Genomic DNA, 18261 nt, shown 5'->3' with positions numbered 1-18261 from the left:
TATTTTTTAATTATTTGTCAATTTTTGTATCTGTCACGATAATGACGACAGTGGCTAAGGAATACGAGAATCGCTGGAAGGATCTTTCAGCACCTAACGGAAAAACGACTTTCTCTTTTGACTTTTCTGGATCACTAGATTGGGCCTGGACCAAGATTCAGAATATCAAGGCCCATTTTTCTTAATGAGCCCGGCCCAAACGTAAAAACATCAGTTTCTAATTTCGATGTTACTTGTTCGCGACTCGTGAGATAGACTATGATGGATCTTTAATTGTTTCAGCTCCATCTTAGCAACTTGTTAGCAAAATCTAATAATAAGGAATGAAACATTTTTTTTTTCCTCGAGAAACCACAAGAAATTGATATAGTATAAGAGTTTAATCTTCGTGCATTTTTATATAAAAGTTCTACATAATTAGTACGAAACTAATTTTAATATATCTTTTTAAAGTATTTATTATAAAAGTCAAAAAATTATCATTAACTTCATGTCATCTCATGTGAAAATTGTTCTATATTTATATATTATATTTTGGTCATATCAATCAATGTAAGATCTCCGACATATTTCTCTCACAACAACAAAGACCAAACATTTTAAACATAATTTTTTTTATATTATATTAAAATAAAAATTAATTCTCAATTATATACTATGTTCTGGCCACATTAACTAATGTCAAGTAAATGAATAAACAAAAATTGTAAGAAGCAACTAACTTTGCACAAAAAAAAAGACTAAGATCAAAATTTGACAAAAATAGAAAGAGCTAAAAAGTTTGGAAGCATAAAATTAACAAGTTTCTAAGCAGTTTCTATTCACGTGGCTAAAAGGTTAAAAGAGGAGCAAAACAGAGCTGGACCTCACAAGCTAGCATTATACATGTCCCCTTGTCCTTTTTACAAGTTGCACATGTCCTACATTATGCTAGAAACAAATTTAGCCCTCTTAAGTAAACCAACGCTTTCTCTTTTCCTCCATTTTTTCTGTCTCCGTTTTGTTTTTCATGATTTAGGACAGAGAGAATTGTGATGCAATTGCAAAGCTGTACTTGTGCATTTTTCTCTTTGATTATTTGTGGCATGAGAACTCAATAGCGTGAGAAAGAAGGCAAAGGACACAAGGGTACCTACAAATCATAGATTTATTTAATGGTGACGGCTACTTAAGGCATGTCACCATGTCAGCAATGCCATTCATTCTCCCTTAATTGTATTAATATCATTTGCTTGTGACTCAATTAACTGTGGCCATGATGTTAATTATTTTGTTTGCTACCAAGGGCACAATTTTGTTTGGTAATTCAAACTAGTATAGAAGCCGTGCATAATGGAACTTCCTTTTAATTATTCTTTTGTAAGCAATAACCATTGATCTTTTGCTGGCTTTAATAATATGAAGTATAAACATCACTGACTAGTATACACACTAAAAAGTTTAAAGTCAAATTCTCACTAATGTTATAGAATTATCTATCTTGTTAACATATGTCAATATTTTTACTTATTTTAAGTCTAGTTGTAAAGTCTATCCTAAAATATAAGAATCGACTTAATTCTCTTATATTTGATTCTTGTCTTTGTTAAAATAATAATTGATCAACGAAAATCATGTCTTAAGAATATCTATCTTTCATGGATCATGTTCATAGGCCAAAAAAATATTTCTAGTGATCTCAAAATTGTGGTCACTTCCACATTATTACTAGTTCCTAGTTTCAGTTTCCACTTGCACATTTGAAGTGGAAACTTTTAAATACAAGACATTATTATTTGGCATGACATATCATGTGTTTATGATTCCAACCAATCTTGACTAGCCATGTAGTCAAGTTTTATTAATAGTTTCTCATAAATTGAAAAACTGGGTTATCTATTGCATGGAAATTGCATAGAATAATTTCTCCCTAAAAAGAATGTCAAAATAACAAAAAAAGAAGATTCAAGGAGAAAAATATTGCTACAATTTAACAGAAAATGCAAAGAAATATGACATATATATATATGTGTGCTGCATCTTGGTCAAAACAGAAAAGAAAAATTTAATCACCAATTGTGATGCCTTACATCTGAACCCTCATAGATAGAGGCATGTTTTTTAACTTTTCTTTCTTGCATGAAAATTTATGGAGCTTGGCAAAGGGTATTACTATTAACATTCTACACTCTGTACAATACAAAAAAGACAGTGAAAATAAGAGCTCCTTAATTATATTCCAACATCTGTCTTTGCTGAATCTGTTGAAGATGGATAAAAATTTACTCCTTACAAGCTTGATAATTCCAAAGCTCAGCATTTTTCACCTTAGACACACTCTGCAACACTTCAGAGGGAAGAATATCGCCCATAACCACTACTATTTTTGTTTCCAAATCCACCTTATATGAGCTCACTCCTGTTAAAAACGTGGAGTGGATTCAGAAATTTTAATTTTAAATAGATACAAAGAAAAATACAAACATACTGAAAATAAACAATGATAATGTTGACTTTTTTGCAGATTTTGTCAAAAGGAGTGATTAACATATTCTCTCTCCTGTGGTGGACATTTGAGCAAACCCCACTGTGCTCATCTTAGTGTTCAACAATATATCTGACAGAATTTGCTTTAGCTTGTGATGAAATTTAGAGAAAAAGATAAAGCAAAAAGCTAACTTGTCTAGCAGTGGCAGTAATGTTAGATCTGATTTTTTTTCCCATTTTGTGACAGTGAAATTACTCTAGAAAGCAGCTTTATGATATGAAAAAATTGGCAATATGCTCACCTTCCAACTTTGAGATATGTTTCTCAACTTTTTTTGCACAGCCATGGCAATGCATGGACACCCTCAATGTCACTATCTGCATGTTTGATCAACAGGAAGATGTTAGATTAACCCTTACAAGGTGTATAATATAAGAGAAAATAGATTATGTACCGAGTTTTGCACTGATACAATTTGTTGACTTTTCTAATAAATAACTAAAAAATATTAAGACAGTGAATTATAATTGGTTGACAATTATTTTATACTATCACTCCATACAATTAAATTCATTTTTACTTTTCATTTTTGGAAAGGGAGACTTGAGATGTTACAATAGAAAATTCACTACAGAATAAGAGTTGGAACACCTACAACAACAGTTTAAGACTAAACTAGAACAAAAAAGAAAAACAAAAGGCCTCACCTGAGGTTTCAATTGGAAAGCCAATGTCTGCTTTCCATCTACAACGTCCTTCAATCTTAGTTTATGATCAGTGGCACTTACAATCAAGGGCTTTGTCTCAAACTCATCTTCAAACTCCTTTGAGTTCATGCAGAAACAAGTGTTTGAACCAAAAGAAAGACAGAACGTGTCCAACACCCTCCCTAGTTTCCCCATTTCAAAGTCTTGATCTCAGTCACAAGCAAATCTGAGTTGAAAGAAAACCACACTTGTAAAACAACTAAACTAACCTTCCACACGTCTCAACCAAAGTAGGGTCTAGTAGGAATATCTTATATTAAGGAGGAGAGAGACTTCAAAGGAGTGGGGTAACACACAAACTTAAGGTCAAATTTCATTGGGGAAGCCAAAAGCAGCACAGAACCCAATAAATTTTACGAGGAATAACAATAGAAAATAGATTCAGTGTGGTTAGATATTGTCATGTGATGAACCTCCAAAAGCACTTGACCAAACTAAAATTCAAGGATGCAAGATGCAACTAAGATGACATTATTTGTCACTATAAACTATACCACTAATGTTGTCAGTCACAACTCACAAATTTTAATTATTTGAATCGGATGATGGGTATAATTGCTTTAGAAAACGTGATTTTGTGAACCAAAATACGTTATAATAAACTTTAAACAACACGTGAGAACAAACCCACTAGAAACAGATACATAAAAAAGTGTCATTAAAGGAGAAGCATAGTTTGGAAGTTGTCTCTCAGTGACTATTTTGGCTATGGAAGACAAGAAACAGGTGCGTATTAAAAGAGGAGAAACTTGGGTCACATGATCAAAGAGGACATAAGTAAAGGAAGAGAGGGATCTCAGGATTGGAAATAGAAATGACAAACTTTATTAGTGAATGTGATGAGGCTTGGCCCATGTTGGGGGAAAAGAATATGCGTGTAGATTGTAGATCCATTTTATCATCCAAATTAATGAACTAGAAGCTTTGAAAAATGGTCAAATATATAAACAAGCGTGCTACATATTCTTAATTAGAAGTTGAGACTATTGTATTAGTTCACTCATGTCGATGCAAAGTATACTATAGGGATATAGTAATAGCATATAGTGCTTAATTAATTATTTTTTTTCTATGGTATTAGTGTAAATTATCTTTGTTAATTAATTCTTCTTAAAGAATGTGACTAATCAATTTTAATAAAGTCTTTTTTAAATCATATTTTTTCATCAAGAAGATTCAAATATAAAGCTTTACTTAAAGAATTCAAGTCTAATTTCATTCGGATCAAAATATATTTTGTATAGTGATTAATTGAACATGCATAAGTTGAATAGTCTATAAAAATATTTAAAAAATAAATTACATTAGTACATTTAACTTCCTTATTACCAACATTACTTACATTTGTTAAAATGTTATTATAAATTAATTTAATAGATTATTTTATAATATTTTTAAAAAAAAATATTACTATAGATAGAATAATATTTTTTATCTCAATATTATTTTTTAATTATTTTTAAATTAAAATTTCATATTAAATAAATAAATGACACATTAAGAGAATATATATAGTTATAGAGTGGTACTTAAATGAATTTTGATATTTGATGGTAACTAACTAAAGACAAGAATATCTTGAACTTTAAAGGACTTGTAGGAGGCTAAAAGTCATAAAGTATAAATGATAGTAATATCTATAACAAAATTAATTATTATTTGATAAAAGTTAACTAAAACTTAACAACATTATCAAAATGTTATAAAAATACTACTTTAATAACATTTGAAAAATTTTGTCTAATTATATAAAAATATTATTACTAAAAGTCTTGAATAATGTGAACTATATACAATATTTGATAATATGATATAAAAATAAATTAACAATATTTATATATAATTAGATAATATTTTTTAATGTTGTCAAAATCTGTTTTTGTTGTAGTGTGACTCCCTATGCTTAGACCTAAATCGTTAGAAAATATACTTGATTGAAAGGTTTGGCATGCTTGATATTCTAGATTATTATGCCACTTAAAACTGTTAATGGTTTTTTTTTTTTAGTTATGATGCAAACTTTTTTATACTACTCTCCAATCATATATATATTGTTAAACCATTCAAAAAAAATTAAATTATTACAACTACTACTTAAAAAATACTTAATAATGTGTGAATATGTCATGTAGTGACAGTATATAGAGAGAAAAAAATAAGGTTAGTTATCAGTGCATCAATTTTATAGTCAAATTTAGATGCCTAAAAGGCAAAGAAGGAACAAATGATAGAATAAGTAATTGAGACCCATTAAGACCTGAATGAGAAGCTTTGGACATGTTTGTCTTTACCTTGAATATGTGATGGTGCAAGATGGGACAGAAGGTGCATGCATTATTGGACACCATGAGATAAGAAGCGTTTTCAAATTATTGAATCGTTGAATAATTGCGTTAAATAAAGGCTCTTTTATTACAGGTTGGTCCATGTGACAGTGGAAGGAACCTTTCAATGGAAGCAGAAGGAGAATTTTGAAAAACAAATGCTAAGGGCTAAGTCATGTGTCAGGTATGTTACTCACATGAGTTTTTCTAGCTTCTGCATGGATACATTAAAGTAGAGGGAGAGTTTCTTTTGGTGGTTAACATGATGTTCAAACACACCTAATAAAGAACAAACTGCAAGGTTCACAGTGAATTTATCGAACGCATGAATTAATTTACGCAAATTTATTTCAGTTTAACTAATGATTTTAAATTTTGAATATGTAACTGGTTAAATACTTAAAATAAAAGTTTATTATCTGCAACCATTTTGCTTGATCTACGCAAAATTGTGTTTTGTAAAAAATAATTGTAATCTCATAAAGAGACATGAGTTGCTGAGACTTGTGTCTGCTTTAGCTTAGAAAAACCAAACATGTTGTAGTGTATTCACAGCATTTTGCATGAACATTACTTAATTTCTACCAATAATACGAAGTATCTTTCACTAAAAACATTAGTTAATTTTTATCAAGAATTGCGAGTGTATATAAAATAAATATTCTTTTTTTAATATAATTTATTCTACACTTAAAGTTAATATTTAAATCCTAGACACTTTTGTCAAAAAAAAATTTATTTTTTATCTCTTTTTCATATTGTTTTATTTTTATCTCCTTTTACTGAAAAAAAAAAAAAGAGAAGTAAATATTTTTAATTATATATAAATAATTTTTAATTTATAATATAAATATAGAAGATCAAAAGCAACAAAAAGAGCTTTTGATAATATTTGAATGTTATTAATTTATTTTTGTAAAATATTAGCAAATGTTGTATGTAGTACATGTCATAAAAGATTTTTAATAACATTTATATATAATTAAGTAACATTTTTTTTAATATTATTAAATGAAATTTTTATAACATTTTAATAATGTTACTAAATTTTAGTTAATTTTATAAAATAATAATTAATTTTAATATAAATATTATTATCAATTATATTTTATATAGCTCTTAGACTCTTATAAATTTTTTAAGTTAAGGTTAAAAACATCTTTAATTAGTTATCACTAAGTAAATATTGTTAAAGAAGTAAAATATAAAATTCACATGTGTTGCAGAAAAGTGTTACTATACGTTCCAAAATCATTCATTTGAATCATTCTTGGAACCGACAAACAATTTACACCTACAATAATTTTATTTAAAATATTTCTTGAATTTCAATATTTAAAAATTTTAAAAGTTGGGAAATTTCGGGGGATGCATAATTTTCCATAGATTTAGAAGCAGAAGCAGAAATGCTAACAAAAAACTAACAGAAGCAGAATGCAGTGAGTGATGTGACAAAGAGCAGTTTAGTTGGTTCAGAAGTGGGTCCATATCCCACAGTTTCCTATTAGCTACCGGTCGCTATGCAAGTAAAACTATCCCTACATCCCAATAACTACGGATACAAAATAATATTATATATAGGTATTGTGAATAATAAATATAAGTATCTTTTTTATTCGTATGTTAATGTACTCCTACTTGTAATTATCTATTAATATTTATTTATTTAAATTTATAATAATAAAATATTTTAATAATTAAATTAAAATTCTTTTTATTAATAAAATTATATATGATGTTTAAATGATTTAAGTTTCAACTTTTAAATTATTATTTTTTAAAAATATTAAAATAAATAAAAAAATTATTATTATTTTAAAATTAATTATTTTCTAAAAATAAATCTTTAAATATCTATAGCTGTAACGATCCGTCATGTCTCATACTGTCTATAGCATCCAGATACAAGTATAAAATAAAATATCACTACTAAACAATTATATATATATTGAGAATACACAACTAAAAAGTCTCATAATATATATAACTGAAAGTAGAGAATAATATCCTATACAACAACTAGGTAGTCAAATGCTACCAATCAGCTAAATACAGCGTCAGCCCTCCTCCTGAGTCCCAACCAAAAAGAAGTTCACCTAGTCCAGTAGAGCACCTACCCCTGATCTGCTCGCATATCAAGGTATGGTCATCGCAGTCTCAACCACATGGGAAAACATGCTAGGGTAAGCTCACAACAATAATCATAAAAAAAATAGCATCAACATATAATAAACAGCAATAGAATTCTACTTTCAACTTGCAACTTAAAGCAACACAACACATACAACAATAGATATACAACATCATCTAATAGCAACAACATTTTCAACACATCGTACTTTACTCAAATTGACCGCTTGTAATCGGTATAGCTCGGCCTGACCCCTATACCATGGTCGTTTCATACACGTGTGCCTTGACCTTGCCCACACACGAGACCAACCATGTCCTAGAGGAGAACAACACATCATCCACTCCAAGGGACAACTTTCCAAGGAGGGTTTTTAAACAAGTTGGGCTCTTAAAGCACCACAACTATCTCAATCCGCACAATGGGATGAGCAACTTCGAAAACTTTTCCTCTAATCCTAGTGATCAACAACTCATCATCATAACACAACCACATAGTTTTTAACACAATAACTCAACTATCTGTTCATTCATATAACATTATATGCAACTTGAATGCAACAACACATGCAACATCAACTAATGCGTCGTCACGCATATACAACTAGGAGATCTCCAACAATTGAGGTTGAGCAGTCTAGGTGGCATAAAACCTACCAAATCCAACGTTTGACCTATCTCAATCATGTCAGGTATAGGACATCGTTAGGAACTCCGAAGAGAACCAAGTATACACAACAATAGGCGATTGCTCAAGTGTGCCACTTAGACTCGGAAGTCCAGTACTACTGTCAAGGCAGAAGGGTTTGGGTATGGGCCTACCACGGCCTTGACTTGCATAACCAATCCACATATGGAGTTAGCTCACCCACTACCATCCAAGTACCACTCACCCTCTAGTACCTGGTCAAAGACTACATCTCTAACTATATACCTTACTCAAATTGGTCATTCACCCATGACATGGATCGACTACTTCCATGTCGCCCACACAATACTAAGGGATTCAACTTTAAAACAACTTTCAACTTATCACCTTAGTACTATGTATCTCAACATAGGACATATATCTTCACCATATGTCGCCAACTTTACAATTTTACAACAATAGTCATCCGACAACTTTAAATCAACTCAATGCAACTTAACAACTTTAAACAACTTTACAACAATAAACTACTTCAACTTATACATCTCAATTTATTAATAATTCAACAATAAACATGTAAACAACTTATTTTCACCAAATACACAACATATGAACAACTTAAGTCAACAACTACTCAACTCATCTTCATCAGGAAACTTAGCAACTTAACCACGTTATAAACAACTTCTAAAACACAAGAACAACTACATGCAACCACTAATTTAAAATCAATCATCTCTTTTTCTTTCAAACAACAAAAACCCAACTTGTTAACTCAATCTGTACCCAAAAACTCAACCATTTCAAGGAAAACAATGCATGAAGCCTCCCTAACCTGAAGATTGACTCAGAATAGCCAAGAACTAAGAAGAAGCAGAATTTCCTTTCAAAGCTCAACCCGGGAACTTCAATCTTCCAAAAGCAAGCTTCCTAGCCTAGAGTCCTTCTCTCTAAAACTTCTCTCTAAAACCTCTCTCTAAGTTCTCCCTTTTTTTTCCTTAACTGCACGCATGTGGCCTATTTATAGAAGTCTAGAGTGGCCAGAACGACCTGTTTCGAATCTGAAACGACTCGTTCTGTACTCATTCGTCATGTGTAAAATTCACATGTAGAACGACTCGTTCTTAAATTAGAACGGCTCATTTTGGGGTTACATTTTAATCCATAACGGTCATGTTTGGAACAAACCATTCTTACACCAGAACGATCCGTTCCCAACTAGGGTTTATAGGTCTATTTAGTAGTTTGGAATGGCCCGTTCCAGTTTGGGAACAACCTATTTTGGACTACTAAATCACCCTTGTTTTAGTAGTTTGGAATAGCTCGTTTCAATTTGGCAACGGTCCGTTCCAATTTAGTAATGCTCCGTTCCAGTCTACTAATTACGTTACAATAGCTATTTGCAAATATTGAACAAATGTGTAAGAATCCACTTAATACATACTCACATAAATATGAAGACAGATGTGTAGTTGAGATTTATCTAATAAAACGGGTAGTGGATATCTAGTATTTGTACTTGTCCTATCATTTGACATTCCTACATGTCGCTTATATTAAAAAACAAACTTAAATATGTTTTTAATCTCTCAAATTTTAAGTAAATTTACTTTTAATTTCTAAAATTTAAAAATGATCTTTTTAATCTTTTTAATTTTTAAAAATCATGTTTTAATAATACTCAAATTTTGATAAAAAGGTTTATACTTTTCATGCACACAAATTAATTATTTTGTGCGGTTCTTTTTGAAACTGATTAACTTATTTTTCATGTTTTCTAAATATTGCATTCATCTATCTCTATATGTAAATTTTCCTTGTTATTGGTGATCTTGCTCCAACTTTTGGGTCTGCTCTTACAGGAGACATTGTTGATGGAGCTTCAAAGTGCGAACAGTGACATAATTGAAAACCAAAGTGGCATAGAATGCTTAAAAGATTCTGAGGTTTTCAAGAAACATTACGCCACGATACTGGTAGAGCTTAAGGAAGCCAGTGGACAGGCATGTGGCTTCCAATGGATTATTTCTTTAATTACAAAATTCTTCATTAATCTTGAAGCAACATCTGAGTATTTGTATTTTTCAGGTTTCTGATGTTATGTTACAACTGAGGCAACGAAATACTTACAAAGGAAACTCCTTGCCACCATGGATGAAGCCCCAAGCAAGTTCCAATGTTTATGACAACCTTACCAATATGTTGGATAGTTCTCTGACACAAGAGTTAGGGTCAACTGTTTTTCAAATTATTAAAGGATCCAGGCTAAGGGCACATGCAATGGTAGATGCCGCATTTCAGGTACAAATGGTCTATGGATCTTCTTTGCCCCCCTGCATTATTAATTTATTATGAATTGTATATAAAATCATTTTTTACTTGATTTTCTCTCCCCACTGTTCTCGATCCAACATTGCATCCCCTCTCTGTATATAAATTAGGATAACTATATTGAAGAACATTTTTATCAGCCATTCTTCATCTAGCGTTTTTAGGAATTTATTTGTTGTTGGTTTAGCCACAAATCTTAAAATGGTCATGGTGGATTTAGGTCACATGTAATGGTAGCTCTAGATTGTCGTGAAATATTTTATTCATCAGAGCATCATTTAAGTACTATATCAAGCTCTGACTTTCGTTAAAAACTTTTGACACTTTGATGCTACAATTCAGGCATTGTCTTTGACAAAGGAAGGTGAAGATGCATTCATGAAGATTGGGCAGGCATTGGATTCTATTAATCACCAACAATTGGCCTCTGTGTCTAGATTACCTGTGATCAGATCTCAAGAACAAGTGAATGTGAATGGCAGTTTTTATCATAATAATCATTCACAAACTGCATAATATGTGTACTGGTTAATCACTGTTTACTGCACTTGTACACATTTTTATTGGTACACCATTGCTATATTTTGAGTTGTGTTGGCTAATGAAATATTATTGTCCATATTTAACCTGCTGTGAATTGTGATTATATGTTGAATTGAACAGATTTTTAGCACTTTCTTACACTCGGAATATGGAGGTCCTGCTACACTCTTGGTCCTTCCTTTCGTTGACATGGCTGATGCCATAAATGAACGAGGATTGCCTGGTGGGCCACAAGCTGCACAAGTGGCATCTTTCATATTTTTTTTAGGATTGGTGAAGGATGTACATGCAGTGGATCGACATAGATGGAAATACTTATAGGATGACATTTATCAATGCAATATGTTTTCCTTTTTTATTTCTAATTAGCAATTTTAGCATAATGAATTTGTCATTTTTTAACATAGTTTGGATACTTATATGTCTAGCTCTATGAACAATGATACTTGAAATATAATACAAACATGATGTTTATAATAACATGATAACAATTACTAGTTGTTGACACTGATACTTATCTTTTCCTCTTTTTTATGTTTTGTATATATAGTTTTTATTATTTAATGAAATTTAGCAAGAACAAAATATTAAATTAAATATATTAGTTAATGAAATTTGACTTTTTTTTATACTTTAATGTCATTTTTTGTATACAAGATAATAATAAAATTTGAACTACACTTCATATAGAGTACACATATTCTCTATAAGATTATATATATGTATATATATATATATATATATATATATATATATATATTTATTTATAGGTACAATAATGATAATAATAATAATAATAAATAAATAAAAATATTTTTACCTATAGTCAGAGCATGTAAGAATAAGTTAATGACTTTTATCTACAGTCATGACATGTAAGTACAACTTAATAGTGTTTACCTATAGTAGGGAGTGTAAATATAAGTCAATGACTTTTACCCACGCATATTGCAAATTGTAGGTAGCTCTTCTAGTGACAGTCAAATGTAGTTGTAGGTAAAATTATGTCTGTAGGTAAAACTTATAGTGATAGGCTATTAGTTGTAGCTATATGCCCCCTCAAAGTTGACAACTTCAATGTCTGTAGGTCAAAGTCCATGATACCTTTACCTATGGAATTTATATTTTTTGTGACATTTTTTGTGTGTAGGCATAAGTCATTTTTCTTGTAGTGTAATAATACTCAAATTTTGTTAAAAAATTTATCAAGTACTATTACATAAAATATATTTATTAGTGTCTATATTAACAAATACATTACATAAATCTAGTAGATATTGCATAATTGTTTTCATCTATTATTTTTAGATATATTATTTACGACTCGAGTGATTAAAATATTTTTTTTTAAAATTATATGATTAAAAAAATAATTTTAAATTTAACAAATTAACAATAAATATATCTTTTTTTAGAGAAAATAATAACATATTTAAACGTATTTAAAAAACATAATCAACCTTATTTCTTAATTTGAACATGCAAAATAACTTTTACCGATGAAAAGAAGACACTCATATTCCACCAGTGATCATTAAAATGTTATTTTGCACCTTTTAAATATATAAAGTTATTTGTACATATATAGAGACGTAGTGGATATGATGTTTTAACATAAACTACATTGAATTTTCTTTATCTTTTTTTAACACCAACGTTGAATTTTCTTAAAAACAAAATTAACATAATAAACTTAATTTAGAGAGAAATCATTTTTAGTTTTTCATGTTTGATACTTAAAGCAACATCAATCATTCTTGATTCTTTCTTATCAGATTTATAACTTTTTTTAAAAATACCGGCATATCATCCACGTAAACATATGATAACATAATTGAAGTCTACCATTTTTACACGCACATAATATATATATATATATATATATATATATATATATATGAGTATGAGAATAGAACTGTTTAGCTTAAACTAATAATTCAACAATGTGTTATTGAACTTCTTGCATCATTACTTAGATGTTTGTTTTTAACCATGTAAAAATTTTCTAAACTTACATACGTTATGTTGTTGTCCGTATACAATAAGAATAATTGGTTACTTTATGTAATTTTATTCCAATATCTTAAGGTGCTAAAATATGCATTCTTGGTTCTTTTTTATAAGAAAAAAAATTACACATTTTTTTTTCAAATATTACTAAATTTTAACTAATACATTTAATATCATTTTTAGAAAAATATATCATTCTTTAATATATGACTCGCTAGTTATTACATCACTTATTTATAAAAGGATAATTTATGATTAGTAAAATTTAATATAATTAATTGATTTTTGTAATGTATGTAAAATCAATTTTTTTATTATAAAAGAGAACGAATGGTCTATTATTATTTAAGCTCGTAAATTTAGATGTACTTCAGTTGTATTAAAACTAATCAGTTTTTTTTAGACCAGATAATCTGCTTTACTCAAGCACTCCCACACATCTTATAATGACTACTTTAGATGTATTTCTATTTTAGTTATTATAAAAGCTCTTAAAAGTTAAAAGTTAATTACTTCTTATACACTTCTAATTTAATTATCACTAAAGCCTTTCTTAAATAAAATTTAATATTCGACAAATGATAAAAAAAAAGAATAATAATTAAACGTTAATGATAACTATTTTAAATGCACTTTTAACTTGGTTATTACAAAAGTTTTCAATGGCTAATAATGATCATTTTAAATGCACCTTTAATTTAATTGATTGTTGTGAACTTTTTTAAATAGATTTTAAAAGCATATAAATATAATTATAGTTCAATATTAATCACTTTAAAAGCACTTCTAATTTAATTAACGTGAAAACTAAAAAGTCAACGTTAATCACTTCAATTACATTTTTGGAGTCTATTTGTGTTAAACTTTTTTCCACTGCAACAATGCTTTTTTAATAAAAACAAATATTTATATTTTTTTAACATGTTTGTCTTAATTTACATTTTTTTAAATAAGAGTTTTTTTAAGCAATTCTTATCTAATTATTAAAGATTTTTTTAAAACCGTTTATTTAGAAACATTTTTTAAGTTTAAAAAAATGGACCACGAAATGTTAGGATTCTCACATTAAGTAAAATATAAAGTTCAATGTAATACTTAAATCTTGAGATTTTTTTCACCTAGTAGAGTAATTTTTTGGGTTGGACACTCCTTATGTACATAGGTCCTAACAATTTGTGTTTTTTTATCAAGAGTTGAGCTATAAAAAAAAAAACTACCTACACATAAGTTAAATTAAGGTACAAAGTGAATTCTCGTAGGTGAAAGAAGTCATTATAAAGAAAAGGGTTACCATCAGGTTAGTGTGGATAGAATGAAAGTCGTTGTAGACGTCAATCTTTAAAAGGGGTGACAATGTTAGGATTTTTACATAAAAGGCTAACTATATATAGGTTGAATTAAGGTACAAACTAAATTCTGGTAGTGTTGGAACCCAAGTCTCTACAATATAGTAAAAGGTTGTTGATCCTAAGGGACTTGTGAAGTAGAAATTGACTTCTATTATACTAATTCCTACTTGTTTAATCAATTTTTCGATGTTTACAAACATTAAATATTTGATATGAACAGTAAACCAGAATTGAATTAAACTTAAAGAAATGCATATATATTAAGCAGTTAGGATTAAGTTTCATCAATTTTCCTTCTATGCATTCCTAATAATTCTTGCAAATAATTCCATTATTCATTACCATTGAGTTCTCTATATTCATTCTAAACCAATTCCTTGACATTAGAAATTATAAGATATTTAACTCAATGAGTGATTCCTCACTTCATCCAGTTAAACGTCTCACATTAAGAATTAGAACTTATTGCAACTATCAGTTTCGAAACTATTCCTAGCTTTCAAAACTAATAGGTGATTCATTTCAAAACTAGACTCAGAAAACGTTTTCTAACCAAGATCTAAATCCAAGACCAACGATAAATGATCAGTTTATCAAAGCATTAAGAATAGAATTTGAATCACTAGCATTGAATAATAGATGTAATATATATATGAATCAAAAAGGAATACACGGGAGTTTGATGATTACATTTAATCCCAACCAAAGAGTTTTAGCTCATCATAGTGAAGGAGATCACAAGATGAAAACAACAAAAAGAAAGGTAGTTGAAAGAGATTGATCCTAAGAACTCTGTTCCCGCGAGCTTTAGGGTGTTGCGTTTGGTCTGTCTATCTCTGTTCTCCCTTTGCTGAATCTCTGATGCTTCTTTTTCTCCCCTCTGGTCCTTTTATATGTGTTGAAAATAAAACAGAGCAGGTAGGAGAAAAAAGAAATCGCTTAGCACCTGGGAATCGCTGTGCGGATTGGAGAATCCTTCATCATGAAGAAATCCAAAGGACTGAGCCTTTTTAATCCGCTGAGCGTCTGGGAGAATCCTTCAACCTTAAGTATTCCAAAGGGTTAAACCTTTTAAATGCGCTAAGCGCCTTAGAGGTCGAGAATGCGCCTTCTTCAATGACCAAACCGCTCATCCCTTTTGAGACACTAAGCCCTTTTGAGGCGCTAAGCCCTTTTGCCTCTGTTCCACTTATCTTACTCTCGGCCTTAAAAGCCACTAGTACAAAAGAGGTGTACTACGTCGAATATTTTAGGCTTTTTACGTCAAAAACGTATCGACATAGAAGCGGGAGACGTAAATTTTACGTCGGACCTGCAAACCCGACGTAAATTTACGTCGGACATTACGAAATCCGACGTAAAAAAGTAGTAAAAAAACAAAAAAAAAAACATAAGAACGCAGGTAGAACGACCTGTTCTGCAATCAGAACGGCCCGTTCTGCTTCGTAGAACAACAAAAAAAAAACGCCCACTACCTATACAAATAGAACAACCAAAAAATCGAATAAAACAGATAGCCAGAGTAACAATGCTAAGTAGAAAAGTGCTAACGAAACCTTGTTTCATACCTGAGGAGTAGCAACAATGTGCAAATGAGTAACAAATAGTTCATCCCTCTGCAAAAAACAAAAAAACAATTCAGTAACAAAGGAGAGGGAGAGGGTTTACAGAGAAAAAATGAAAAGTGATGAAAAGTGAATGCGCGCGGTGTGCCTCGCGCTCTCTTATTCAAATTTGCGTCTTTTTTACATCGGACCTGGTAGGGTCCGACATAAAATGTCAAATCTACGTCGGACAAACATATCTCTGACGTAGATTGGACTTTTTACGTCAGACCCTACCAGGTGCGACGTAAAAAAGTTCGTAAAAATTACAAAAATGCCACCGCGTTTTTTTTACGTCGGATTTTCGTATTTCTGACGTAAAAGGGGTGACGTAATATGCTTATTTTCTACTAGTGAGCGCTCAGTGTTAAGTCTCAATTATACTTCTTTTTAGATAGGACTTATTGAACAATTCCACTCATCCCATGCACTCTTACAATATAATTGTTCTCTTTTTTATTCAATTTTTGTGCAGATATAGCTAACTCAAAACTCATCTAACAATACCCTGATACACCTCATTTTTTGTGCAGGTATAGAGTGAAGAGTTGAAGTTGAAGACTCATTGGATTAGAAATTGAAAGAGCTTAGGAGCAGGAGAAGAGTACCTGCGCCGGACAAAAGATTACCCGCGCCGGGCTTGAACAAAACAGAGAGCCACACTCTCTGTAATTCAGAACTGCGTCGAGCTCAAGAGTAGATGCGCCAGGCGTGCTCGAGACAGAGAGCAACCTAAGCTCTCTAGAAGACATTGCGCCCAGCTTGAGAGTAATTGCGTCGGGCGTGTCTTGAGACAGAGAGTATCTAAACTCTCTGGAAGGCCCTGCACCGGGCGCAAAGCATAATGTGTCGGACGTGGTAACCCTAACCTGACTCACCCAGCTCGTATTTGATCAAGTCTTTGAGGATTTTTCCCTCATTCACACATTAGGCGACTTCTAGGAGCTGTGGAAGGGATTCCCGGTGCTTGGGACCGTTCGTGTGTGGGTCTTTCCTTCGGTTCTTCCACCTCTCTTCCATCTCTATTTTTGTTTTACCCTCATTGTTTTGAGCGGTTCTACCCATTATTTTGTGGGGTTAAATCTAACCAATGAAACTCTTTTGTAATCTTCACTTTATTAATGATATATATGTTGTTTCATTCATTGTTGTGTATGTTTCTATTCTTAATACTTGCTTTGAATTGATTCTCCTTTGCTTGATATAGAGTCTGTTGGGTATTGGAAAATAGCCTTTTGAACTAGCTCTGAAACAAATGCCTAGTGGGAGATGTATCTAGGAATGGAGCTTGGCCCATTAGTAGTCTTAAACCCTAACCCGTAATGCAGGTGTATGTATTGGATATTCAAGAAATTGATATTCATTACTTGCACCTAGGCTATTTCTCTAAGGGATTAGGTTTGAGTAAACTCATGGGTTGACTAAGCAATGAATGCAACTAGAGAACAAAGATTCATCAGAGTAAAGTTCGGAAACATTTGACCCCACAATTTTACAAAATCACAATACCATTTCTTATCCCTTCCACACACACACTAATTATATCATAGGTTTGAAATTCCAATAACCTTTATTTGAATTGCATGACAACCTATGAAAATTGGAATTATTCTTTAGTCACAAATAGTCATTAAATGCTTATTTTACCTACTAGTCCCCGTGCATACAATTTTAATTTACTATTTGAACGACCGGTATACTTGCCGTGTTTGAGTTCGTTGTCAGAGTCAAAACGATTTATGATAAGAACAAAAGTTAATTTCAACAGAAATCTCAACACTCAGCCCTTTAAAAAGGCTCAACCGTTTGCTCCCAGGGACTTCTTCTTGTTCTAATCTCCAAAATTTGCAAAACAAAGGAATAATTGGTCACAAAAAATTCATCACTCCACAAAATCACTTCATTTGAAATCTCTTTTGATTCTATTTATATTTTTCATAATTTTATCACTTTATTCAGGAAAAAAAATTATGCTAGATAAGTGTCATAATTCAATATTTTCTTTAGACACATTTGACACTTACCAGATAGCTTAATGAAATCATCATACAGAAAAAGATTACCATTAGATTAGTTTCAATAATAGA

General features: G+C 30.7%; 1 protein-coding gene across 1 annotated transcript; it reads right to left on the bottom strand.

The window, feature by feature from the left end:
* Positions 1–1975: 1975 nt before the first annotated feature.
* Positions 1976–4109, bottom strand: LOC109813438 (protein SODIUM POTASSIUM ROOT DEFECTIVE 2). Its single transcript, XM_020377628.3, has 3 exons — positions 3175–4109; positions 2769–2844; positions 1976–2398 (listed from the first exon to the last, which is right to left on the bottom strand). Exons 1-3 carry the CDS (start codon positions 3367–3369, stop codon positions 2262–2264), a joined length of 408 nt encoding a protein of 135 aa, XP_020233217.1. The 5' UTR covers positions 3370–4109; the 3' UTR covers positions 1976–2261.
* Positions 4110–18261: the final 14152 nt, after the last annotated feature.

This window comes from Cajanus cajan, chromosome 1 (assembly GCF_000230855.2).
Source record: "Cajanus cajan strain Asha chromosome 1, NIPB_CcT2T_4, whole genome shotgun sequence".
Classification (NCBI taxonomy): Eukaryota; Viridiplantae; Streptophyta; class Magnoliopsida; order Fabales; family Fabaceae; genus Cajanus; species Cajanus cajan.
This window is presented reverse-complemented; position numbering and strand designations above follow the sequence as displayed.